General features: G+C 50.0%; 1 protein-coding gene across 4 annotated transcripts in view; it reads left to right on the top strand.

The window, feature by feature from the left end:
- SLC7A1 (solute carrier family 7 member 1) overlaps positions 1–26,971 on the top strand; it is a 77,501-nt gene extending 50,530 nt beyond the window's left edge. For 2 of the 4 annotated variants that reach the window (XM_040621905.1, XM_040621904.1), the window contains 11 exons: positions 723–1,109; positions 4,105–4,263; positions 6,483–6,657; positions 12,460–12,581; positions 13,190–13,412; positions 14,385–14,524; positions 17,099–17,201; positions 19,221–19,438; positions 19,703–19,869; positions 20,198–20,306; positions 21,888–26,971. In XM_040621905.1, the coding sequence (XP_040477839.1) occupies positions 740–1,109; positions 4,105–4,263; positions 6,483–6,657; positions 12,460–12,581; positions 13,190–13,412; positions 14,385–14,524; positions 17,099–17,201; positions 19,221–19,438; positions 19,703–19,869; positions 20,198–20,306; positions 21,888–21,991 (1,890 nt within the window). In that variant the 5' untranslated portion in view covers positions 723–739 and the 3' untranslated portion in view covers positions 21,992–26,971. The remainder of the gene's footprint in view (positions 1–722; positions 1,110–4,104; positions 4,264–6,482; positions 6,658–12,459; positions 12,582–13,189; positions 13,413–14,384; positions 14,525–17,098; positions 17,202–19,220; positions 19,439–19,702; positions 19,870–20,197; positions 20,307–21,887) is intronic. The other 2 variants (XM_040621906.1, XM_040621903.1) reach the window with 1 other exon arrangement.
- Positions 26,972–27,313: the final 342 nt, after the last annotated feature.

Here is a 27,313-nt window from a genome sequence, read left to right as displayed (position 1 = left end):
ACTTAAAAGTGGAAAAACCTTCTTGCCCTCGAGGGATCCCAGAAAAGTCTAAAAAAGTGTTGCCATTGCTGTTCAAGGCCTCTGGGTTTTAATAATTAAAATATGGTTGGGTTGAGGCGCCTGGGTGGCACAGTGGTTAAGCGTCTGCCTTCGGCTCAGGGCGTGATCCCGGCGTTATGGGATCGAGCCCCACATCAGGCTCTTCCGCTATGAGCCTGCTTCTTCCTCTCCCACTCCCCCTGCTTGTGTTCCCTCTCTCGCTGGCTGTCTCTATCTCTGTTAAATAAATAAATAAAAACATCTTTAAAAAAAAATATGGTTGGGTTTGCCTGCCATAATATTATCCTTGGAATAACATCTTGTTTTTCCTGAGGAATTGCATGATTATTGAGGGCAAGAACAATGTCATTAATTTGTGTTTCTCATACTATGTAATTTCTGCCCATAGAAGGCTCTCCCTTAAGAGCTGCCATAAATGTGGAAGCTTAGAGACCTCAAAGTCAAGGTCGCTGGGGACATTGGCCTCCCGGGCATTTCTGTCCATGCTGGTGAGCCCTGAGGCAGGTGGCAGTTATAGGTGGATGTTCTGACAACCAGTTGTGGAATTCTGAATTTAAAATATTGTAGCCGTCAGTGACAGTGAAGGACATGGTGGCTGTTAGAGGAGGTTAATGGGTGGGATGAAAGGCAACATAATAAATCCTTTCATTCTTTTTCTCTAGCAGAGGTGAACAGCACGATGGGTTGCAAAGTTCTGCTCAACATCGGGCATCAGATGCTGCGGAGGAAGGTCGTGGACTGCAGCCGGGAGGAGAGCCGGCTGTCCCGCTGCTTGAACACTTTCGACCTGGTGGCCCTGGGGGTGGGCAGCACGCTGGGTGCCGGCGTGTATGTCCTGGCCGGAGCTGTGGCCCGTGAGGATGCGGGCCCCGCCATTGTCATCTCCTTTCTGATTGCCGCGCTGGCCTCGGTGCTGGCCGGCCTCTGCTACGGCGAGTTTGGCGCTCGGGTCCCCAAGACAGGCTCGGCCTACCTCTACAGCTACGTCACCGTCGGGGAGCTCTGGGCCTTCATCACTGGTTGGAACTTAATCCTCTCCTACATCATCGGTACGTCCCAGGAGGCCAGGGCCTGCCCCCTTCCCCCTCTGCTCGTCTCACCTCCGGACCGCGGGCCACGCGCTCCTTTGCTCCCAGGTGGACTGAGTCTAACACCTCCCTAGGGTTGGCCACCTCCTTTGACTGTTGCACGTGTTCCCTTTCCCTTTCGGGAGAGGCAGGGGCTGTCTCAGGGGTATCGCTGCTCCTTCTGGTCTGTGTCCCTGTTTTTAATGATCAGGGGTACTGGACTGTTAGTGGGGATGAGCCAGGCCAACAAGGAGGTCAGTCCTGTGAACACAAGAGACGTAGATTCAGTGAGATGTTCTTACTGCTTAAAAGGAGTGTAGTCCCTTTCGGTGTTTTCGATGACTGATTACTAGAGTAAACCTATCACTGATACAGAAAAATATGGGAAATACAGAAAAGCACAATGCAGAAAGTAGACATTGCCCAATCTGACAACCCAGAGAAATTAATTGTTACTCGTTCACTCATTCTTTCAACAAATATTTATTGAGCCCCTCCTCCGTGCCAGACATTATGCTAGATAGTAGGAACACAATGGAAGAAGACAATCTCTGTTCATAAGAGTTTAAAGATCTATTAAAATTTTTGTCAACTTAAACATAACATTTTTTATCCAGTATGTCTCTTTATTTAAAAAACAACATAGAGTAAACATTTCTCATGGTATTAATGGTTTTTCCATAATAATATTCCAAATGATTGCATATCATTATATAGTTTTATATACATAGCATAATTTTTTGGATGTTCTTGTGGGGTATTTAGATTGTTTCCAATTGTGTTATTATTGTTATAAACAGTTTAATGTCATTTAATGTCTTTGGGCATAGCCATGATTTTTTTCCTTTAAAATAGTCTAAGGTCAGTGGGCCTGCGTGTTTTTAAGGCCCGTGTTGCCTGCAGTCCTCCGGATGGCAGTGGGCTCCCTTCCTCACATACTTGCTGACCCTGGGCACTGGCATTAAAAACAAACAGCCAACAAACAAAAACACTCAAAATATAAAGTCTTCTTAGTTTGGTATGTGAGAAGGTCTTGTTTCTTTTGATGTTATTTGTATTTCGGTTACAACTGAAGGTGAACACATCAACTTAAAAGAGACAAACACCTGAATATAAGAATAACCAAAGGCTATGAATGTCCAGTTCCTACAAGTAGAAATATAAATAGCCACTAAACTTTCCATTTATATTTCAGCAAGCTTTTTGTAATATTTTCAAAACACAGTAAGATGTGGTAAGCAGGTCCCAGTGTGCTCCTGTGTACCCCACACTGGGCATGACACAGGGGGCTGTGTGCTGCCTGCTGGGACGCGGGCCCTGGAGGCCGTGTGGGGCACCTGCTGCCGCTTGCCCAGGCCAGCTGGCGGAGGGCTCCCACCAAGCTCTCTGAGCAGCACCTTCCCTTTCTTTTCAGGAGCCCGTGGTACCCAGTGACAGCCAGCAGTGCTTAAGCTTCTAAGTTCGAAAATAAAATTCATAATAATTTTTTTTTCAGTACAACACTAAAACTTGTAACCCCAAATGCTCATACAAGCTCAAGTCTCTGAGTGGGAATGTGGCTGTTTTAAATGGGCTGTTATGTTCCCAGAGGATTTACCTGGGCATAAAACAAAACCTGAGCAAGAATCGCCCTCTGCTTCCAGACCAACAAATGAAAGACGCTTTGCCAGAGTGCTGTTTGCTTGTGTGAGACTGACTCATGCATGTGTTACTGTGGGTGATTCCCAGCCTTAGCATTTGGGGCAGGGCAGTTTTTCTCAGCAAACATGGGTTTTTTTTTTTAAGCCATGTTTCAAAGATGGGGAGTGAGGGAGGCCAAGAAGAAAGGCCGGGCAGCCCCTCTCCCCTCTCACGGTGATTTTTAGAGCCTGATCGGCAGTGAGCCGGCCTGTGTCGGGGAGGTGGGGAGACCCATTTTTCTCCATTGGGCTGTGACCTTGATGGACAGAATTCATAATAGCCTGGATGCTGAGGATGAAGAAACATGGTTAAATTTTTGAATTGTTGGACAAATACTTGATATGAGACCAACGAGCAACATTGAATCTCTGTAGTGCCTCTGGCCATATTCTGTGGGTGGTCCAGACCGCAGTCACCAGCAAGGCCCCCTTGGAAAGTAAAGGAAAATGCTATTTGTGAATATTGGAATTTTAGTGACATTTTCCTTGAAAAGCAGTGACTTTATTCAGGTTGAAAGAGAGAGCGTGCCGTCAACAGCTATTGGCATTTGGGGTGTTGTGTCTGTTTGTGACCCTCATGGCAGGGGTGTGGTATGGAGAGGAGGAGAGCTGGCCTGTGTCTGGGGTCAGATACTTGGGGACCTGTGGGCAGGTAGTGTGAGCCCAGGTTTGGGCACAGAATAGCAGAGGTGGCTGGTGCCAGCTGTGGGGTGAGCAGGTGACTGTTGCTGAGGGGAGGGTTAGCACGTGTGGATCGCCTTGGTCCCCTCTTGCTGGCAGAACAGCATTCCCCGGTGGGCAGGGACCCTCAGCTCTGCTGTCAGGAGGGCCTTGGAAAAGAAGCTTCCTGAGCCAGGAGTCTCAGGCTGCCGACAGCAACCCATGAGCAGATCACGAAATCAACTTCGTGGTTTGCCACCAGTTTTTCTTTTAATAATGAAATAAAAGAGGTAGAGTTGAATACACATCACCAGTGTGCTTGTCAGGTGGTAAGGGTAATAGCACTGTTTTGTACACTGTTTATCGTTCAGTTGTATATTTGGAACACAGTCCCCGTGCCCATATCGGGTTTTGATGGAAAGCGTGTTTCTCTCCGGGCCCGTGAAGGCTCTGCGTCCTTGTCCCTTCACGGCACGTGCTAACTGAGCCTCTCTCCGAGCTAGCACAGACTGGGCTCTGGCTGCTGACACCAGGTCCCAGTGTGTGACCACCACACGGAGGCCGCGAAGTCAGGCTCGATGACAAATACTGTTCATGGTTTCCGTTCAGTTTCCTCTGGTGCGTCTGTTTCACGGCAGGTACTTCAAGTGTAGCGAGAGCCTGGAGCGCGACGTTTGACGAGCTGATTGGCAAACCCATCGGGGAGTTCGCGCGGACGCACATGGCTCTGAACGCCCCCGGAGTGCTGGCCGAAAACCCAGACATTTTTGCTGTGATCATCATCCTCATCTTGACAGGTAAAGCCACGCGGCAGGACACGTCCGGTCGGAGTGCAGGGCCGGAGGTGCGGGGCCGGCTCCCGTGAGGCCTGTTGCTAACGTTCTTCATGCTCCCTTCCCCCTCTTCTGTTTCTTTCTGTAACGAATGCAGGCATCTTGTTGGTCTTAACGGCTTCTTGTACGCGCAGGGTGGGCCCGTTGAATGGCTGTCAAAGCTGCGTGTCATTTAGTTAAAGAAGAGTCTGTGTTTGTGTAGCTGTTTGTAGAGTGGGGTTTTGTTAGTACGGCAGGCTTTTTGTACAAGTCACCCAGGACTACAAATTCCCTTGACTCAGCGGAGGAGCATTTGGAAAGGAAAGTGACATTCTTCAGCTGGGAACATAGAGGGGAAGACGTCGGTCTGGCGCACCAGTCTGTACCTTGGAGGCTGGAGAAGTCTTGGGACGTTTGGCACCTAACGGCCCTCAAAACACCCATTAAGGAAATGTTCATGGGACACCTGGGTGGCTCAGTCAGTTGAGCGTCTGCCTTTGGCTCAGGTCATGATCCCTGAGTCCTGGGATCGAGCCCCGCGTCGGGCTCCCTGCTCAGTGGGGAGTCTGCTTCTCCCTCTTGCCTTCCGCTCCCCCTGCTTGTGCTCACTTTCTCTCTCTGTCAAATAAATAAAATCTTTTAAAAAAAATGTTTCATGACAGAGTCATGGGTACAGAATTTTAAAATTCCAGATAGTGCTTGAACACGGCTGAGGGCAGCTGCTTCTTAGTGACATTTATCTGTGCCTGGCCTCTAGGAGGGGAGTTTTGTTTCATGCGGCACTTACTGTAGAAGCATGAAGCTGAATGCAGATAAACCCCCCTTTGAGATGAGAAGATCTTGGATGGGTTTTGAAAACAACATGCCTTATTTGACGCACCATGTAATTGAAATCATCTTGCACAGGCCAGACTCAGCAGTAGTTCTGGTCCAGCTGGCAGGAACGTGCATCAGAATTTAAGAATTTAAGTTTGCACTAGTGAGATTTTCGTAAACATGAGAGGGAGGGACGCCAGAGAGACAACAGAGCGCAGCACGAGGAGGTGTTCGGTGATTAATTGCTCACTTCCTTTCTCACACCTTCACTTCACAATTGAATCTATTGTGAAATGCACTTTTTACTTTAAGTGAAGGTGCACGTGGCAGGGCAGCAGTCTCAAGTCATAAGTGGTGGTCACCTGTCACCTGGACACCTTTCCATGTCTCTTTTCTTCCCCAGCCAGGAGTTTAGCCACAGAAGTCCCCAGATGGCGTGTTTACCCCCGGGTGATCATGTGGCCTAAGCCTCAGAGACAGTGTTGTCATGTGGTTTTGTGTTTTTTTTATCACTTGGGCCTTTTTAATTTTTTTTTGTGAGTTTATGAGCTATAGCTAGTCTAGCTTAGACATTGTTTTACGGGCACTGAGTCCGACGACGAACCTCCTGGTTCTTGGTTCCGTAATCACAGAAAGTTGTCATTGCTTATACAGCTAACATTGCAGGGTGAATCTGAATAATTTTCTCATCTGAAAAACCCTCATTCTACCAACAAACTGAGCCAAACATCTCCTCCTTGGAGAAGATAAAATCCTGCTGTCCCCTCAGGGGAGTCCCAAGAAAGTACGTTAGTGAGGGGAGAGGGTGCTGGGAGAGGCCTTCTCTTCATCCCTGGGAGGGGCTTGCACCCCAGGGTGGTGGGCTGTGGTGGTCCCCATCGCTGTAGTCCTTTGGTGCCCGAGGGTGGCATCCTCAACTCCAGAGGGGGCCTGCAAGGCCAACTTCGGTAGCTTTGTGAAGCACGCTGTGGACTTCGGTTGTCTTGATCCCTGCCTCTGGAAAGATTATTAATTCAGCCCCATTCCCAGGGCTTCCAGAAATCTTAGGTGGTTTGGTGCCGCTTGGATTCTTCTTCTTTTTTTTTTTTTTTTTAAAGATTATTTATTGATTTATTTGACAGAGAGATAGCCAGCGAGGAGGGAACACAAGTGGGGGAGTGGGAGAGGAAGAAACAGGCTCCCAGCAGAGCAGGGAGCCCGATGCGGGACTCGATCTCAGGACCCTGAGCCGAAGGCAGACGCTTAATGACTGAGCCACCCAGGCGCCCCCGCTTGGATCCTTCTTAAGTCACCATCTCGTCCCATCCCTGTCCCTGTCGTAGGAAGGACTCGCCTGGTACAAAGTTCACACCATCAGGCAACATTTTTTTGTTTGTGTGCTTTTTCAGGACTTTTAACTCTCGGTGTGAAAGAGTCGGCCATGGTCAACAAAATATTCACTTGTGTCAATGTTCTGGTCTTGGGCTTCATAATGGTGTCAGGATTTGTGAAAGGATCGATTAAAAACTGGCAGCTCACGGAGGAGGATTTCCAGAACACATCCAGTCATCGCTGCTTGAACAAGTGAGTTGTTTCTTCTTCCTCTCGGCGTGTGAAAGTTGATTTGTATTTGGTACTTAACAACATACACGTATGTTGGGGGCATGTAATTGGCTAGAACACTAACATGCCCTTTTAAAAAATGTGATTTGAATTTAATTTTTTTTTTGTGCAGTAAAATAGCTAAGGGTGTTTTTTTGGTTTGAAATTTGTGTCAAGTTTCGTCTCCCTGAACTTGACAGTGTATTTGTCTGATAGAGGAAGGTATTCAGGAAAACAAAATCTTCATTCTAATTCTAAAACTGTACGTAGTTGAAGATTGTTGTCAGACTCACTAAATAGTCTATTTTTCCTCATATTCTGTTTCATGACCAACGTCTGAATTTTGTATGCAGAAAAGATTTTCTCTGCGAAACCATGGTGCTATCACTTGATTATGAAATGCCTTCCTACTAATAACATAGAGGGAAGAAGAAATAGTGGGATTTTATCACAGGCTTTTATCAGAGGTTTTCAGAATTACTGAAGTATCAAAATGTGATTACTATAGTCTCTCTCCCTGCTTCAACTTGGGGTGTGTCAGCCCTGAAAACCAGTGGCCCCGTTTCCCTTATATTCTCTGACTCAAGACACCCAGGATTGGAGGCAGGTGACAGGCCGGCTCTTGGACCCGGGCTTTTTTAGGACCCTCAGTGAAGCCCCATCAGCAGGCTCTGATTATCTAGGAAACCAAAGCCGAGCAACTAGAATGTGTCTTTTGGATGTTTTTTGGTCAGATTTCTCAGGTGAATCTTAGGGTCCTAGGATGGAGAATGGGGAGTGAGATTTTGCCTATGATTCTATTGTAATTACAACCAAAGCTTATACAGCTCTGATAAGGAGACCCTCCTAAAATGCAGTGGCTTTAAAATGACACGAGTGGACCAGGTTGACTGGCCAGCGTGGCTGCGCACAGGCTTTCAGGGACTCTGGTCATCCAGTGGGTTGCTCCGTCCTGCCCTAGGATGTGGTCAGAGCTGGGCTGTGGGCCATGGGTAAGATCCAGCTCTCCCAGAGGGAACGAGGGTACAGAAGAGAGTGTGCCCAGTGCTTTCAAGGGCAGTTCCGGGAGACACATGTCCCTTCTGCCAACATTCCACTGGTGAGAATCCAGTAGGTGGCCACGTCTAGCTGCAAGGGAGACTGAGAAACGAGGTCGTCCCACACTGGGGATCCGAGTGGTCATGTGTGAACTTGGTCTTTGGTTAGGGCCCAGCCGTATCTTCCAGTGGTCTGGTCACCAGACAGACATTGGTCTGTGGCTAGTTCACTATGAGAACACAAGCCCGAAACTGTTGAATGCATGAAGTAGTATGTGGTTCACAGTTCAAATGAAAAGAGCCTTCCTTTTGGAGACGAAACGATTACAGAGAGATGAGGATTTTTAATTTCCTTTTTTTCAAGTAAGCTGTATGCCCAAGTGAGGCTTGAACTCATGACCCCAAGATCCAGAGTCACATGCTGTATTGACTGAGCAGCCGGCTGCCCCTGAGGAATGAGGACTTTTAATGTAGCATTCCTAAGCTTTCCTCGGTCATATTTATGCCACTTTATTGGTGCTCATTATCTCAGGGTGGAGTGAAGCCAGTTCCAAATAAGCTTGGAAGTAACAGCAGATTTTGAAAACTTGGGGCGACTCTCTTGCTGGTGGCTGTTTTCAGGTCAGGAATTAAATCTAGATGGCGTGTCTTGTTTCCTGGTTGTCTGGAGATTTAATTTTATTGTTTTTATGAAGAGATTGTTGGTGCCAGCCGATGGTCTTCACCGTCACGGGGGGTCCTCACACTTTGGGTCCTGGTGAAGAGGGATGACGCTGCCCCCGACCCCTGGAGCACTGTGTCTGAGGTAGAGGCTGCAGGTCGGGGGTGCAGCTTGCTCTTCATTTTATCAAAGCCTAGAAACTGCTTTCTTCCTTTTTTTTTTTTCCAGCCATAGATTTGTATTTCTGACCATGGCCATGTAGTCTTGCATGAAATTGCTTGTCTCTCTGAAATAGTAGAGCATTTCCCAACCAGACCACGCAGCACGGAGGGGCTTTGGCCTGCCCTTGGTGGCAGTTCTGGCCACGCAGTTGTGATTTTATGATACTGTCTCCGTGCCTGGCTGTGAACACCGCGTGAACCTGGAGTCTGTCTGTGTCTTGCTGTGGAATAGGAACGTTCCCCGACAGTGTGGCCGGTTCCCTGCGGCCTTCGTCTCCTGCTGCTTCTGGCTGTCTTACCCAGAGTCCCGTGGTGGGGAGCGAGTGTAGTAAGTATAAAGCTGCAGTGCTACGTGGAGGCCTGCTGAGAAGGTTTCATTGCATGGTTTCTTGTCAGGTAGGATGGAAACCCAAAAATAACATTGGCTTCCACGAGGTAAAGATTTAGTGCTCGTCGGTCAACATCTGCAGGTGGGCGGTCCAGCGTGTTGCTTTGTTGGGCCAGGAATCTAGTTCTTCCGTCCGACGGCTTTGTCCACGGCCCACAATCCCAGCGTCACTCCGGGGTCCAAGATGGCTCCCAGCAGCAGGAAGGAAACGAGAAAAGGAGACGAGCAGCCTCCCTGTCCACTTCATGCCCCTGATGTTTCTCAGGAGATGTATACAGCGTGTCTGCTTAAATCAAGGGGCTGCATCTCATAGCCGGAGAGTCTGAGAAACATGCCATCTTTATATTCGTAGCGTTCCTGTGTCTAGCTAAAATACTTCGGTTTTATTACTGTGTAGAAGAAGGGGGTATGGCTTTTGGGGACAACTGGGGGTGTGCCAGGTGGCAGATGGAAGTTACAGGAGCAGAGTATGGATTCAGGACGCTTTCCCCTGATGCAGTGGGAAAAGGCCACGCAGAGGAGAGGACCCCCCCCCACCACTGTGGATGCTCCCTGTCAAGTGCTCACCCCAGACTCAAGGATGTGGTGACCACAAGACAGCTTTTCCTTCCTTCCTCTGCCAGTTACCGCCTTTGCTGATTCCTGGGTAACCGGCTGAGTGGCATGCAGAAGAGCTGGTCAACCCAGCTGCAGGGGAAGGGGCACCGAGCTAAGGTCTGGCTTCAGGTCACCAGGTGATGTTTGCCAGGTGGGGGCCACGGCAGCCCCTGAGGGCCTGCCTCCCCGTTTCTCCGTGTGTCAGTAGCTAGATGCCGCCCGGGTACCGCCACCATGTCCAGATAATGGGTCAATGACTGATTTTCATAAAGAGCCTTTACAAAGCACTTGTAAATGTTTTGGCTTGAGGCCATCTAGAATAGGTTCTGACTATTCCATAGTGAGGCGCTGTCCCTGAGAGCAGAATACCCAAGTTAAACGTCAGATTTAATTTTTTGAGTAGATAATGTTTTCTCATGATTCACTTGTCATGATACTATAAAAAGGTTTACACTGAGAATGTCTCTTCCCATTCATTTTTTCATCTACCTCATTCTCCCACCCCTCATGCGAAATCATTTTTATTATTTCTGTGCGTGTAAGCTTCCAGCTTTTATTTGTATAAATAAATACAAGCAATTACAAGTATATATTTCTATTTATTTTGTATATTATGTATATAACTTATATACATAATTTATGTGTATAGTCCCTCCTTTCTTACATAAAAAGTAACGTTCCCTCCCCACTTTTCTGCACCTTGCATGTTTCCCTTACTAGCATATTCCACAGGGCTTTTCATACCGGGACCTTGTCCTTTATCGCGGTGCGTGGTGTCCGGGCACCCATGGAGCGATGGTGACCCAGCTGGAGGAGCACCCCAGTTGGTACCATGGTCGGCGGCCCCGGGAGTTTACACAGGAGCAGCCCTTTCCGTGTGGCTCCCCTTCCATCTGATTCCTTCCCCCATTGCAGTCCTGAGGAGCAGGGGAGGGTGCCCTTGTTTTGTTCTAGCTCTCCATAGCTCCGTGCTTGTGCTGTTTGTCCTGCTGCACCTGGCTGCGGACGGAGGTGTGCCCCGGCCCTAGTCCTCTCCTGCAAGGCCTCTCTCTTTCTGGAGTTTAACGTAGGTAACGTCAGTCCTGTTGTTAGAGGGCTTTGTGGAGGCAGGTGGGCATCTGGAGGCCTTCCACACCTGTCTGTCTGTCCCAGCAGGGACAGGAGAGCTGGGCCCAACTCAGAGTCTTGGTGAAGACCTTCCCATGTTCTAATTGTGTTCAGAAGTTAAAGGGGTCTGCAGGAGCCCCTCTGAAGTCATCTCGATTATAAGTCCCCGTCTCCTTTCATCTTCTCATCCCCCTCTCCTGAGCTATTCGACTGTCAACTGTTTTGTTTTAGACTTTGGCCTACCTAAAACTTTTCATAATAGGAGTCAGCTCACCAGGGCATTCTGTGTCCTTTGTGGGATGCGGTGGGTGCGTCTTGTGCCTTGCTGACTTACTTGTCCTGGGCCGCCATGTTTGTACTTGGGTTGTGGGTAATTTCCCTTTGAGTCTGGCAACAGTTCCTGTTCTGTCTCTCACTTGTGTGTTTTTTGGGGTTTCCCTCAACGTTGCTACTTTTTGAACTACAATGAGTCCCAGATTGAGGACCTCCTTCACGCTCTGACTTCCAGATCCTGAAACCAGGGATCCTCTAGAAATCAGTACAAAGCTCAGTCCCCACTAGGAAATAATTGTGTCCAAAGTGGCTGTCTGTTTTATTAGTCAGCTGGTAAATCCCTTTGAAATAAATTGGGCCAATGAGTTGCTAACCCAATTAACATCTGTTTATAGGACCAGAGTATTCTAAATGGCTTTTCTTTTGTTTGGAAGTCAAGTGGTCTGGAGCAGGTTGCCCCGCAGAGCTGGGCAGTTGTCAGCCTGTTGAGTTAGGAGGGGCGATGGGGAGGTCGTGACCATCCTCTAGAAACTGCGACAGAAAGCCTGCAGCCTGGAGGCCAGCAAAAGACATGGCTGGTGAGGGAGGAGCCAAGCTGTCCTTCTGGGACTGGGAGTTGAGCTGTTCTTCAGGTGGTAGCAGAGGACCAGGGCGTGTGCGGCTTCGAATCACTTCGTGACAGGCAGGGCCTGGAGTGGTTGTCCAACATGCGAGTGGCAGCTGGCCACAGGCTCTGTGTGGCTGTTCAGTAGGCCTGGACACACTGTTTAGAGTCACAGCTTCCACTTCGTTGAAACTATTTCTGAACCTTAAAGGATTCCTGGGGTTCACAACATGTGTTCGGCTGTGTATCCATTTCTTCAGTAAATATGTACTGAGCCCCACCCATGTGCCCTAGTCATGCTGAACGCTGGTCCCCTGAGCCCCACCCATGTGCCCTAGTTATGCTGAACGCTGGTCCCCACCCATATAGGTGTCCCTGTTTACCACGCGCATGCGAGTGCTAAGGAAATGCTTTTGTTGACTAGAACCATTCACTTTCCTTAACCTCGGTATCTCTGAAAATGCTTATTTTGAGACTGGAGTTACCAGTAAATATGGGAGACTTTTTGCCTTATGTTCCTGGGATGGGGGCCTTGCACCCACTTAGCAGCTCTGTCTTTTAAAGTATATGTTCTTTGTTTGACGGTCCTGGGGGAGAGGCCTCATTTGTTGGTTTATTCCCTCTTTCCTGTTGGATACCCTATCTCCCCAAAGCCAGTATTCAGGGGTGCTTCTGGAAAGGGCTTAGTGAGTACCCTTTTGGCTCTAGGTCATGCAAAGCAGGGAGGTCTGTGGCCCACAGGGTCTGGTGACAGCTGCCTGGGGGATCATTTACTAGGTGTCTGGAGTGTCCCAGGCCAGCAGTGGCCAGGGACAGGGGCGGGCACACGACTCTTTGGAATGGTTTCTCTTCAGGACTGTGAAGTGGGTGTTATGATCTTTGGCTCTTTTTTCCAGTGACACAAAACAAGGGACACTCGGTGCTGGTGGATTCATGCCCTTTGGATTCTCCGGTGTCCTGTCGGGGGCAGCGACCTGCTTCTATGCCTTCGTGGGCTTTGACTGCATCGCCACGACAGGTACGGCGCCCGCCCGCCGTGTGGGGCCCTGGCTGCGGGTCCTCCGCTCTCTCAGACAGGCTGGGCTAATTTTACCCACGGGTTGCTCTTTTCCTTCCTGTGGGCCTGTGCCGGCTGCCGCTCTTTCACACATGAGTACCGTGTAGATTTGTAGCTTCCTGCTAATCTTTTCCCCCCTTTTATCACTTCCCCAAGTGGCAGTGCCTGACAGGAAAGTCTGCATCACGAACGTGACTAACTGTTGTGCTGCTCGAACGGGATAATAACAGCGTGGCTGCAGCCTGATTTCATATCTGGGCGTCATCCGGGAGAAATGAGGCCATTAAAAATATTGTCATCCGGGTGATTGAATAGGCTGGGTTCAGTCGGGCCTCCTGAATTTTTTCTGCCAAAGGCAACAAGTCTTTTCCTTGGCTGAACCAGGCCGTAAAGGCCGAGAACACCATCCCTGGGCGTTATGGGTCCTCTGGTCCATGCAGGGCCGCCTATGGTTCCCAGAAGCCTGAAGGTTCCCATAGGGCGTCATTTGTGGGTGTTGTGGGCATCTTGGTCATGGGGATGCCCCTCACTGGCTTGCCCTCCGGGGGCTGACTCCTTGCTGCTTCTAGGTGAAGAAGTCAAGAACCCTCAGAAGGCGATCCCCGTGGGGATCGTTGCGTCCCTCCTGATTTGCTTCATTGCTTACTTTGGGGTGTCTGCCGCCCTCACGCTCATGATGCCATACTTCTGCCTGGACAAGGACAGCCCCTTGCCCGACGCCTTCAAGCATGTGGGCTGGGAAGGTGCCAAGTACGCGGTGGCAGTCGGCTCCCTCTGCGCGCTTTCTACCAGGTGAGGCCCCTAAGGGTAAGCTGTAGTAGGCCGTGCGAGGCCTGACACAGGTGTGTCGCTAATCTCGCTCTTTTCCCTTGAAATAGAACCAGCACCCCAACCCTGTTGATGCGGTTTCTCCTCTTGTTAGCAACCATCCCACGAGTCGTTACTGATATTTTCATCCTGAAGCCTCTGAAGCCCACTTTCTGACATCTGCTCGGCAGGGGTCTGGCTTGCTGTCGTCCCCAGCCTTGTCCCCTAGACCAGGCCACCTCTTTGAACACTGTATTTTGGCCCTTAGTTTGGCCATAAAGCAGAGGCCACCTTGAAAAAGGGAGTAAATGCCTTTTTGAAAAAAAGATTTTATTTATTTATATGAGAGAGAGAGAGAGAGAGAGACCTTGAGCGGGGGCAGGGGGAGGGGCAGGGGCAGAGGGAGAAGCAGACTCCCCTCTCAGCAGGGAGCCCAGTGCAGGGCTTAATCCCAGGACTCTGGGATCATGACCTGAGCCAAAGGCAGACACTTAACCTGCTGAGCCCCCCAGGTGCCTGGGGGTAATGCCTTTGAGTAAGAAACATTATGCCCCTGATGTTCGCAATTAGCCTGTACATACAGGAAATACTTGCTAAACATTGATTTACCACAGAGAAATCCTCATGAGTCCAGTGATGCTTTATTTTCTGTTTGATTCAGCTAGAAATACTGTGGGAATAAGTACAGAATTTCCCTTTCATAAAAATTATGACTAGCCCCCATGCATGTTTACGTTATGTTACGCCATTCTTTCACTGAGTTCATACTCCACACGAAGCGCTTTTTCTGGGGTTCGGCTTCCAGTCATGGGCTTCACGTGGTTTGGAGGGTGGCAGTTCTCAGTGAGAAGTTCAGGGCTCCCTCTCGCTGGCATACCACGTGATGGTCGCGTTATGATGCCCTTCTTCCCGATGGGCTAGTGTTACAGATGCATTTTGCCTTTTCCTCTCGTCTAGTCTTTTAGGTTCCATGTTTCCCATGCCTCGAGTTATCTATGCCATGGCTGAAGATGGACTGCTATTTAAATTTTTGGCCAAAATCAATGATAGGACCAAAACACCAATAATCGCCACGTTGACCTCGGGCGCCATTGCTGGTAAGAACTGGAACTAATCCCACAGGCCAGTGTTTTCACAGTTGAGTTACTGTCCCTAGGGAAACACCTTGAATTGTGTTGGTCTATGAGAAGTTGGAACTGGTCTTTTTAACTTTTGGTTTGCATCCTTGCAACCTGGTTTTCTGCAAGATAACCACCCTTTGACTAAAGGCAGAGGCCAGTTTTACAGAGGATGTGATGGAATTCTCAAAAAATTTTTAATCCTTTTATTATGATTACCCTCTCATTGAACAGAGCTTGGAACACACACTGTACCTCCAGAGCCATTTGTATTTCCCCTTTTCTGAATGTTCCTGAGTAGACTTCGGTGGGATGACATCTTGCATGGTAGCAAGCCAAGAGACTTTTTGTTAGTACTGAAAATTGTCTGTGTCTCTTAGCCTGTGGATTCTCAGGGAAATGAGACTCCCTTAGGATCAGTGTCTTATGAAGTGTGCTACCTGTTCTCCAGGAGACATTGGGGGTCTTGCTGGGGAGGCCAGTTGCCGTTAAGTTGATAAATAATGGCGGGCTCCGCGGAGATTTATCTTATCAAGTATCTGGTTCCCCACCACGAAGACGGTTGTGACAGCTGAAATCAGTACACAAAGAACCCTTGGAGCTATGTGATAGTCCAGGGGCCCCTGATTAAGAAAAGGGGAGCATTGAAGGAAACTACGTGCATATGCACTATGCTATTGGTTTTCTATGTTTTCTCCTTTAATAATTGCCCCTCTTAGCCCCAAGAGAGAGGCATTATCAGCCCATTGTACAGAGAGGTGAAGTGAGGTTGTGCACCCACACCCCGGATCTGGCGCTCTGTTCCTTGTTTGTTTTTATGCCAAAGTGCCTGGCTCCTTCCAGGGTCTTTTTGGGATATCAGGACACGTGATACCAGTTCGGCCTGTACTACAGGGACTAGTCAAATAGCCATTGGTAAGACATTTGACCATCTTACATGAATGGTTGCTAGTAGTATTTATGCCCTTATTTAAAATGTGCTTAGTGTTATGGATTAGTGTTATATAATGAAAGAAAGCTAGTTTTTCATTATTTAACAAATTTGTTGTGTAATTGTACATTCTTGACCATGATCTCAGTGGTCAGGTTAACGGACACCATGTGTCAGAGTATGACCAATATATTTAAGAGATTAAGGAATGGGAAATAGTAAATGTTCTTTCAGTATTTACATGTAATTTGATCGTATTAAAGACTGGCCTTTAATTCCCTTCCTGTGCTGATCAAGGGAGCTCGAACTATAATCTTTAAAGTGACTGTAAAGTACATGCATTCACCAAACCAGGGATTTACTCTTTCTTTTCATTTGGCAGGAGGGGTAAATAAGTATTTGATTTTCTGAAATCATCCCACATGGAAAAAGTTTGGCTTGAGTTAGTGTGAGTGGGAACGTAGGCATCCGTGGCATGCACAGTTGGACACTATTCTAATTATCCATAAGGCCCAGGATTGCTCTTTGATCCTGGTATTTACCCCCAAGTTAAATTTGTTTTAGTTGGAGTAATCTATAGGGGTTTGAGAAATACTTGTGGAAAATAAATGGTTTTGTGTTTCTGTTTTAACTTGTGTTGATTGCGTGTGATTTGAAAATATCCCAAAGTGGATCTATGCAAGTGATTTTTTAAATGGGAAACTTGACATGTGTACCCGTATAAATAGAGATACATACTCTCACAGAAATTACAAAAGATTTTCAAATAAGCGTGCATGTTGTATATTTTTTTAAGTGGGATCACGGTAAAGGTACTGATACTGTTTGGGAATAACGCCGCTTTCCATGCTCAGCTGCCTGGGTTAGGAGCCCCCGCCAGTCCTCCCAGAGCACTGGACTTGACCTCATCCATCTGCTCACCTCTGTTGCCTACTGATGCCTGTTTTGGACGATACACCCAGGGAAGCCGGAGGCTGTCTGGTGTGCCGTCTGGTGGTGTATACGTTTGATGGTGTGCGCTGACCAGCATGCTCTCCGTGAATGAGTGCCAGATGGGTGACGGATGGATGGTTAGATGGCTGAATAGGTGGATAGATGATGGATGACGGATGGACAGAGGATGGATAGATGGATGGATGGGTGATGGGTGGATGGTGTGTGGGTAGATGGATGGATACACATAACCGTCTATGAGTCTGTGTGGTGCAGAGAAAGACACACTGGACTCACAAGAAAGACACACAAGAACCTAGTTGAGATCCATTTCCGAGCTGTGTGACCTTGGATAAGTCTCCCAACATGTCTGACTTCAGTTTCTCCATCTGTAGTGTAGGGATAGCTTGCAAAGTTGCCCTGAGGATCAGTAAAGGTCATGTTGATGAAAGTGCTTTCTGTATAAATGTTAATTATTATTACTGTCTGCTGAGGACCGTGTTTGTGATTTAATCCTTAGCGTTTCTTCCCGTTAAGCGACGTCACACTGTCTTTCCCTGGAAAGGGCTGGGGTGAGGAAGCAAGTAAAAGCAGCTCCCCCTACGTGCCCCGGATCACGGGTGGGTGGTGGTCCTAGCTGTCCATGATAGTGGGCCATCCATGGATCCTGATGCTTATCTCCTCCGCAGCTGTGATGGCCTTTCTCTTTGACCTGAAGGACTTGGTGGACCTCATGTCAATTGGCACTCTCCTGGCTTACTCTTTGGTGGCTGCCTGTGTGTTGGTCTTACGGTATGTATGGCTCTTCTGGGTTCCATGATAGAAATGGAGATGCACCCTGTTAGCCTTTTAAAAGTTCAAGTTAATGATTTATACGGTGTAAGTTTTAGGTTGTTGATAGTTCCTTCGGGAACTGCCCTGGAGAGGGTGGGATTTGGTGGTTGAGAGCCTAGTCACAGAGAACATCACTGAAAAGAGTGAGGGGGCTCACCTCTCACTATCCCATGCCCTCATTTTTCTGGAGGGATGTTAGGAGGATAGAGACAGGTTCTCAGCCCAACTGTTGGGCCTGGTCCAGGGAACAGAATTTTTGAAGGCTTAGGGTAATGATTTCAGTTTGGTCCTGGTTCTTAGGTTGGAGGGGACTGGGGACTGGTCCTGGTGGGAATTGGGAGAATCCAAGTTCTGTGAACCTGAGGGCAGCGTGGTGTTTCTGTAGCAGCACCGCACTCTGCCAGTGGAGAAGGGAGTCCCAGTATGTGGCATGGAGCGGCCAAGGTGGATGGTCAGTAGGACTTCCCAGGCTCCGGCTGTTTTAGCCTTGTGGAGACCAGGCCAGCCCCCCGGATGGCTGTAATAAAGCAGCTCGGGGCCTAGGCTTGTGTGCTGGTGCGCTCGGCTGCCCCAACGCCCCCCTCCCCAAGCACGGCCCTGGGCTCCAATTTTCCTTTGCTCTGGAAGGACGGGGTTCTGCTTCCTCACTACCAGGAAAGGCTCAAGGGAGCATTTATCATGAGAATATGGAGTCATGGAGACACCCAGTGGTGGTCACCTGGGAGGAGCCTCGTTACTTGTTTTCGGGTGTTTGTGCGGGCAAGGTCATTTATTCCATTTATTCCATTTCCCATGTGCGTGGCACCCACTCTATGTAAAACTTGGGTCGAACCTCAGGAGTGGCTGTGTAGCTTCGGCTACAATTAGTTTGCTGGTTTTGTGACTACTTCCTCCTTCCTAAGGGCTCGACACTGGAATCTTTTCTGAGGTTCCTCTCACATTCTTTNTTTTTTTTTTTTTTTTTTTTTTTTTTTTTTAAGATTTTTTACTTATTTATTCGACAGAGATAGATACAGCCAGCGCGAGAGGGAACACAGCAGGGGGAGTGGGAGAGGAAGAAGCAGGCTCATAGTGGAGGAGCCTGACGTGGGGCTCGATCCCATAATGCCGGGATCACGCCCTGAGCCGAAGGCAGACGCTTAACCGCTGTGCCACCCAGGCGCCCCTCCTCTCACATTCTTAATTGACCAAAAGGTGTTAACGTAAGTGAATCAGTAAAAAAAAAAAAAAAGGTTAAATATCTTTATGCTTACTCTTAGATTATATGCAAAATAATTCAGAAAGCACTCTGTTTTTCATAGCTGGTAGAAAAGATTTGAGCTCTGTTCATTTTGGGTGGGAAGATAAGGAGCCTCGTTTAAAATGAACGCTTTACTTGCAGGAAGCTTATGTCTTGGAAATCATGCCACAGGCTCAGTCCTTTAGTCAGCGCTATAAAGTTATTTATTCTAAGGCATTTGGAGTTTTAAAATAAATTGATCCAATTAAGTCTCACAAACAGAATTTCTCAAATCCGTCAGCCTGCAGACACATTTCTCTGGCTCTTGGCACCCAACAGGATCCTAATGTTACTGCTTTCTATTTCTGTTTGTACTTTTCGCTCCCTTCAGCTGTAGTTTTATTGGAAGTGGCCTAATATCGTAAGCATCCAAGGGCCAGTGCTACTTCTCAGAGCAAGAGAAACCATCTCAGGACATTCCTCTGGGCTGGTTCATGGAGAAGGTCAAGTTGCCTCAAATCAGAGACCCCAAGGAGGGTGTTCTGTCCAAGCAGGAACAGAAAGAAGGCGAGGACTCAGGTCTCTTCCTCTGTATCTGCTTTGCCGGAGAATGCCTCCTTCTGACCATCTTCTTCCCATTTTATGCCTTCTGTCCTGGGCAACTTTCCTTTGAAAGCTCACTAAGAACTTGAGTTAGTACGTGTCCTTTTGCCTAATGAAAGCACATTATGATGGTCATACAATACATTTCTTTACAGGTATCAGCCAGAGCAACCTAACATGGTATACCAGATGGCCAGAACTACCGAAGAGCTTGATCAAGTGGACCAGAATGAATTGGTGAGCACCAGTGATTCCCAGACAGGCTTTTTACCAGAAGCAGAACGGTTTTCTTTGAAAACCATACTCTCACCCAAAAATATGGAGCCTTCCAAATTCTCCGGGCTAATTGTGAACATTTCAACCAGCCTCATCGGTAAGAGCCTACCCTTCCCTGTAAGGTGTTTGGGGTCCTCCTTGTTGATATTGCAGGGTTTCTTGTCAAGGGTTGTGGAGGCAAGTGCTGGAAGGGACAAGCACCTGTCTTGCTTTTGGACTGTGATGTCAGTTATTCTGCGCTTATGGTAGTTGATGGCTACGGAAACAGAGCCTCCCTCGCTGTGGGTTTTGGGGAAAACTGAGGATATCTGTGGGGATTTGAAAAAAGATTGAATTGCACCTCTCTCTCTCTCCTTCTCAGCAATTCTTATCATCACCTTCTGCATTGTGGCCGTGCTTGCAAAGGACATTCTGACAAAAGGGAAGTTGTGGGCAATCTTTATGCTCACTGGATCTGCCCTTCTCTGCTCCCTGGTCACAGTCATCATCTGGAGGCAGCCGGAGAGCAAGACCAAGCTTTCATTCAAGGTGAGCAGCTAGCCGCTCTGCCTGCGGGGAAGCTCCTGGTAGGTTCCACAGACGCTGGCACTCCTGCGCCCTGTGTGGGCTCTGCCAGGCCGGGCTGTCTGGAGGGGAGGGGCTCGCTGGCCCGCCTCAGGGACCATGAGGCTCAGACAGTGCCTGCTGAGGGCAACCCTGGAAGAAGGCGCCCCTCCCTGCCCTGGCTCTCAGGTGTCAATGGTGCAGCTCACTGCGGGGGCTTTTCCTAGGTCGTTTTTGCTAAATGACTCGAAGGCGCCGTCCCCCTGAGCTCCACCCCCTGCAGACTTGACACCGCCACCCGCTCTCTTTGCAGGTGCCCTTCGTGCCGCTACTTCCCGTCCTGAGCATCTTCGTGAATGTCTATCTCATGATGCAGCTGGACCAGGGCACGTGGGTCCGCTTTGCAGTGTGGATGCTGATAGGTACGTGAGGTCATGGGTTTCACTGTGACGCTGTCTCTCGGAGCCCCCAGGTCCCCGAGCCTGCGCTGTAATGCTCGTTTGTCTTCCCTGCAACTCGGCTGGATGCCTTTTGTTCCTGAGCCTCGCTCGTCTCCAATCTCAAAACGTAATGAAAACACATGTAGTCAGTGGTTTTCTCTTAATCAGGAGCTCCTAGTAGATTGTGGGTCCTCCCCTCCCTTTAAGATACTTTTCATTTTAATAGCTCTTGCCTGAGCTAGTTTTGTCATTGCAAGAGCTGAAGGTAACAAGAGCGAGGTGATGAGTCTGCTGTTGACAAAGCACCAGTTCGTCTCCCCTCACAGGGGAAAGCCTGGCCTGTGCCTCCCCCGGCCCAGCCAGTGCCTGCCCACTGGCCTATGTGGGAGGTCTGGGGGTCACCGTTTGGGTGCTGGCCCTGTTGTTGGCTGCCCATGGCCCGTCCCCTCCCTGGGTATCCAACCCCAGGAACTGCAAGAAATGGACCAGGCTCCTTCCTCAGTGCTGATGACCAGGGAGCAGGTCTTGCCCCTCACCCCTCAGTGTCGCTGACAAGAGCTGTAACCCCAGGACTGTGTTTCTGCCAAAGCCTCAGGCCTGGGTCACCACACTTGGGGGCAGATAGCTGCTGTCCCGAGATCCTTCTCTGCAGGCCCCATGTCTGCAGAGTGTGGCCTGAGGCTGGTTAGACAGACATCCCCTGTAGGGCCTTTCTGTGAGAGAGTTGGCTCAGCGTGTGCAGTGGTGTGTGATGGGTACACATTCCTCCAGACTGCGGGGTGAGGTACTCATTTCCTGGCCGGGGTGGAGGACACCTGCTTCTAAGCATCCCGGACATGAGCTCCTGGGCTCCAAGCCATTAGTTTCTTTCCAGGGCTTTTGGTGGCTGAGCCCTTTCTTTGAGGCCTGCTGTCCTTGTGTCTCTGGTACAAGTTTGGCCTCGGCCACGCGGGCTGTAGTCTTTGAGTAGATGGTTAGAAGCTCAGATCTCTGGGCCCCACCACAGACCTTTGGGGTCCCAGACACTGGAATGGACTGAACGCTTGTGTTACACACACTTGCAGGCGACTCTATAGCCTCCTCCTGTCCGACAGTCACATATGCAGAGAAAACAGAGACAGTGGGGACTACGGAGGCCACACGAATAGCCTGGGGAGCCGTGGTGCCCATTGGAAATCCCACCCTGGCGGGAGCAGTACAACCCCAACCAGTGGCCATGGGGCCCCGGCCAGGTGGTCAGCAGATGGGGCTGCGGGAGTGGCACCCCTGCCGGGCTCCCCAGCCTGGCGGCTCCCCCTGTTCCCCCGGACCCGGCCCAGTGTGAGGCTCTCCGGAACAGGGAGGGCCCGCACCGCATGTAGAGGTGAGGTAGTCACCGCTGCTGGTCGTAGTCGAAGAGTCATGTCATTTCTCCAGACACAGAAAGTTGGCCCACGAGGGCTGCTTGCTCTGGGTGCAGGCCCGGGACAGGCAGTGTGGAGAGGCTTTCCCGTGAGCCACGTGACGGACCCAGGGCTGCTCAGCCTGCTCTGCTCACACGCAACCTCTGCTCTCGGCCCACAGGCTTCAGCATCTACTTTGGCTACGGTCTGTGGCACAGCGAGGAGGCATCCCTGGCCGCCGACCCAGCAAGGACTCCTGATGGCAATTTGGACCATTGCAAGTGACACGCAGCCCCGCCCCCAGAGGCGGCAGCAGCCCCGAGGGATGCCCGCACAGGTTCTGGGAGCACCTCGCTGTCTCCACCGGTGCGACAGGACCCACCCACGTCTACAAAACCCCAGCGCAGCAGGTGCAGCAACTTGAAATGCAGCCTCAGCCCACAGCCTGCGTGTGCCGCCTAGACTCGCTCTGCGGCAGGTGCACGAGGGCCCGTCACCTCGGACAGCTCCCTGGCGGGGGCCACTTGGCTGCAACTAGCCACCGTGGCTCCTGACATCCCTCTGAACACAGAAAGCAGCCCCCGTCTCGCCAGCTCCATGCCCATGCTGCTGTGTCCTCAGGCAGAATGGAGGTCACCGTTTCTTACCTTGGGAATCGGGGCCTCCCTCCCCAGGGACCGTTCTGGTATTGACAGTGTGCACACTCCAGACCCTCAGTAGCCGTCTCCCCACTCAGCCCTAAAGGCCAACCGTAGATACAAGACAAATCCTCCAAAACACATGTCCCCAGCAGTTCCGCCCCCCGAGCCAAAGGACAGCAGTTTACTTTAAAAAGGAAGAGCAAGACTCCGTTGCTTCTCCCACTCCTGTTCTCTGGGTTGCTTCCACAAGAGGTCGTGAGGACTGTGAGCTCTCCTCTAGTTCCCCTTCCAGGCAGGGCTTCCGCTCTGGCACCGGACAGAGCCCAGCACGCTCCAGCGGCAGGACCAAGGGCAAGTGTTGCCGTCAAGGACAAGAAGGGAGCGCCACTGTGGGAATGAGGCAGGAGGGCCAAGGGAGGCTGCCTTCACTCCTCACAGCTGAGCACGGGGACCTCCCTCAGCCGCACTCTCTCACTCCAGGCCCCGGGCTGGTGCTGGCTGCTTCTGGTATCTCTCACCAACGGCTATGTGTCCTGAGTAACGGGAGCATGGCCCTGCGTTCATCTGGGGCTGGCCTTAGTGGGTAGAGCTTAGAGCACTGTGTTCTGTGGGTCTTTGCCAATCACAGTCCTGCCCTCTGATGCTGGCGGGTCAGTGCCTTGAGTCTTGTAAGGTTCTCAAGGCAGGTGTCCGCTCATCCTGAGGGGATGCTGGCCAGTCCCCCCAGCTGCTTCTGGCCCCTGACATGATCTGTTTGGCCCCTCTCTTATGTATTACCAAACTGAGTCCTCCCGGTAGCATCTGTGAATCACTCCAAATTAAGTTGGCTCTTAGTGTTAAGCTGGAAAATGGCCAAATATTTCCTTGGTGTGTTGTTCAGAGCACGGGGTCCACACATGAGAATTTGGGGTCATATTGCTGTCCCTGTCTGTATGTGCTGCCCAAACGTTGTGACTTTGTATCTGGGTTCATAACCTGGCCCCGGACCTCCTGCTTCTGTAACTCAAAGAGTCAGCTTGGGTCCCCGTACGCAGCGTGCTCCCTCCCGGGCCCTGCAGCACCCACGCTCACACCCGCTTTGCGGAGAGGAGCCCGAGGAAACAATGCTGATGCGGTCTTCCTTCCCGTGAGAATGTGACTCGGGAGACGGAAGGGCCCCGCGTGGATGGGAGGGGAGGGAGGAAGGCGTGTAGACACCCCAGCAAATGGAAATGATGTTTTTGAAGCTTGGATTCCCATTTCTTCCCCCTCCGGCCTTTGACACAAATCTGGTAGAAAGAAGCCTGGTAAATTGACGGCGCTTGTCTGAGCTCCCTTGGTAGGTTCGGAGAGAATTGAGAAAATTCGTGGAACGGCCAGACGGCAGGGTTGGTCCGTGGAGGGCTTTCGCGCAGGTGGCCAGGGCTTGGCCTCTGCCCCAGGCCCTGATTACTTGCCTGGAAGCTTTTTTCTAAATATCATTTGTAAATGTTACAGAGGGAGGAGCATAAGAGCCCAAAGCGTGAGTTTCCAAAGAAAGGTATTTAAATTTATGTAGATTGGTGCTGTACAATATTTTGATAAATATTAACTTATTTTGTTGGGGTTTTGGTTGTCTGCTGTCTTCTTAGGGTTTGGTAGCTATATGTTTGCTTGATTTGTCTGTTATTTTCCCACATAGGCAAAGAGAACTTGAGGGAAAGAGAGTGTCCGAGAAAAGTGCAGGGGAGAGAGAATTTTTTTTTGTACTTTAATTTCTCTTTCTGACTGAAATTTCTGTGCAAGACAGCACGCAACAGACTGTGTATACAGCTGACATTTCAGCTGGCAACATGTATCCTTCTACCAACTGACAAGGTGTGTTTCCCCGATACCATCCCACGAAATGAGAAGCGCCTGGCACGCGAGGGTCCTCCTTCCTTACCGCAAAGCAGGAAGTGCCTCCAGAAGGCTCACCAGCTCAGGAGCGGGAAGCCCCTGCTCCCTCCCTGTCAGGAGCAGAAGCTTCCCACTTAGAAAAGGACACCTGAAGGTGCCACAGAGAAAGCTCTCACAGTCACTGTGCTTCATTGAGAGTAACTGGTGCGGTTGCCTGGGGTTTTCTCTTCTGTGCACAAGGACGGTGGGGTAAGGAATGGTGTTTGGGGTAAGTTCCCCAGTGTTCATAGGCCTTTTCTTATCCCATCCTTCGTTCCTTCCCCAGAAATAAACACCTGCACACACAGACGCATACATCCACACACACAGGCAAGAAAACCACCGGAAGTGCCCAACAATTGGCCTCCCTACCCCCCAAGCAAGAATGCGATTCTCAGTTTCATGGCTTGGCCAGTATTTTCCTACATCATCAGAAATTCCACGCTTCTAGAGACATGCCCTTTGGAAATGTTGTGTCTGCTTCTACCGTGGCCCAGCCCCAAATACCCACATTGGAAAGACCCATTTGTGTCAGGTAAGCACCCTTCCTGCCTCCGGTAGTGCTCCCGCCCTGTGTGTTTTTGTGGCTCTGTGAAGACTCACAAAGAAGCCAACAGCAGAGCCCCAGGACCTCTGCTGAAGATGAGGGGTGTGAGGGGTCTCCAGGGAAGCAGGCCCTGTGGGCCAGTGAGGGGGGCCTTAGGCAGGAGATAGGGCCTCGGCACACCCTTCATCCCACGCCACTGGCTCACACCCCTTCCACCCAACTTGGGGCCTGATTTGTTTTTCCAAACCAATAGGAGTGGACAGGGCCATCTTTCCTAAGGTGTTTTGGAAAGACTGTAAATCGATACTGTTGTCAGAACCCCCCTCCCCAGACCCCCCACTTGTGGTTTTGTTCCACTGAGTCATCTCTATCGAGATCGACCTCCTGGTCCCGCGTGCGGTGCGGATGCTGTGGTTGGGATATCACAGGCCTCCTGCCTGCCATGTGCGCACTCTGGGGGCTCCCCCCGCCCAGCTCCTGAGGCCCTGGCGCACCCCCTCCTGCACCTTTGGCGCAGCCTGTGTGTGCACCTGGATGAGGCCCCCCGGCCCTCGCTTGTTGGGCTTGGTGCGCGGCGGCGGGTGCGAACTGGATTATGCGCTCTCCTCCCGCCGCTGAACGGGTGTTAGGAGCTTGGGGAGTTCTTGGTCCTCGCAGGATGGCCACTAGCCTCACACCAGACCCAGGGCCAAGAGTACAGGGTCAGAGGCCGGGTGCCTTGGGTGAGTGTGGGCCTGCCTTGGAAGGGCCCCAACCACAGTGTAGGTGGGCTCACAGGCATTTTGGGGTGTTGCCAGGGGAGCATGGCTGCTTGCTGGCTCGGTGCCAGGACCGTCTTCTGCCCTGCATGTCTCGCTTTTCCACATCTCATAAAAGCTGGTTTCTGTCGGCACCCAAGAGCCATCACCACGAAGACGGGAGTGAGGCACCTTCGCGCCGGGCCTCATCACCCACGTGTTCTAGCATGGATGGAGAGGTGTGTCTGCGGGCACGTCCACACTCTGCCGGCCGTAGGTGTGCGACGCTTGTGTGCCTGTGTGTGGAACTGTTACAGAGTTCCCAGCGGGTGGAACTAAATATATGTTGTGTATGGTTTTGTATAATTTAAGATACATGTGTGACATCATAATGGAAGTATTGTACATAAGGCTCCTCAGGGAGAGTGAGATAGACATTTTGTCCGACTCTTACGGACCTTTTTTTGGTAATGAAATGCTTTATTGATCCAGTGATGCAAGAAGCTACACCCCGTATTTCATCATCATAGTTATGCTGCTTAAGGGGTTTTTAAGGCAAAAAAAAAAAAAAAAATGTCAACTGACTTTGATATTCGTCACTATAAACCAGAGTCTCTTTTGTGCCCGTTGCTTCATCGAGTGGCAGTGCTCTTTCGAGAGGGACACGGACCGGCCAAGGGTCTCAGGGCACATTTATCAAGGAACCCCCCGGGAGGACCCTGTAAGTGTGTTGAACTGCTGGCTGAAAAACCCGCATGAGATAAAGACCTTGGCCGTGAAGTCCAACAAATTGATCTTCTCAGGGTATGAGCAGGGTCAGGAAGCAGGGCTAGGAAGATGCGCTCTGACTTTGTTAATTAATTAACAAGGTATATGATTTTGTTTTTCTCGATGACAAACTTTTTTAAGTTTGGGACTTATTTTCGATTTGAGAAGTTGTCATATTTATTTAAAGTAAGTTTCCCGCTTAAGTTGCCTTTCAGCGTCAGTGGGTCTAAAGCACAGAGGGTGATGACCCTTGTGAGGGCTGGTTTATTATCAAACCTGAATAGCTGTGGTTTCTCCAGTAAGCATTTCCTTCTACTGAACATGGAGCCATTATTAAAAGAATTGTGTTTCTTATTATGTAAATTGTATATTTTTTGCTTGTTTGATGTTCTATTTTTCTAATAGTTTTCTTATAGTTTCTTATAATTATGATCCTAGATTTAGATTCTGATGCCCACTGCAAACGAGGCTGTCCCTGCTGACCCCTCCTGTTTTTATGTTAAGGACAAGCATAGATGTCCATCGCCTTTAAAAAATGTGAAACTGCTCTGTATCCCATTTTTGCTGACAACACTGTATGTTGAAAACTTCCTACTATATGTTGTAAAATCAAATTATTTTGTGGTACATTATCTCATGCTTCCGCAAACTCTAATAAATTCTGTCTATGGCTTCAGCACGCACAGTGTGATCTCAAGAACTGTAGCAGCTCTCGGGGGGGGGGGGGGGGTCCCCGCCCTGGCAGTGCCCGGCAGTGCCCCAGATCCCGCCCTTCGCTTCTTTAGTATCCCATTGCCCCACAGCCCCACAGCCGGGTGTTGGAAGGTCTCATTTTCCTTCAGCCCTTTGGCGCAAACGCTCATTCCAAGGACCAGCACTTCAGCCAGGGATCCCCCCAGCCCTCATTTCGGAGCCTCCTGCTATCTCCCCGCCTCCCACTCCTTCCAGACTTGGCTCGAGTTGGGGGAGTTGGGGCGGGGACGTGTTCGCGCTCAGGTCGCTCCGGGCCAAGGGCCTG

This window comes from Ursus maritimus, unplaced genomic scaffold (genome assembly GCF_017311325.1).
Source record: "Ursus maritimus isolate PB19 unplaced genomic scaffold, ASM1731132v1 scaffold_10, whole genome shotgun sequence".
NCBI lineage: Eukaryota > Metazoa > Chordata > Mammalia > Carnivora > Ursidae > Ursus > Ursus maritimus.
This window is presented reverse-complemented; position numbering and strand designations above follow the sequence as displayed.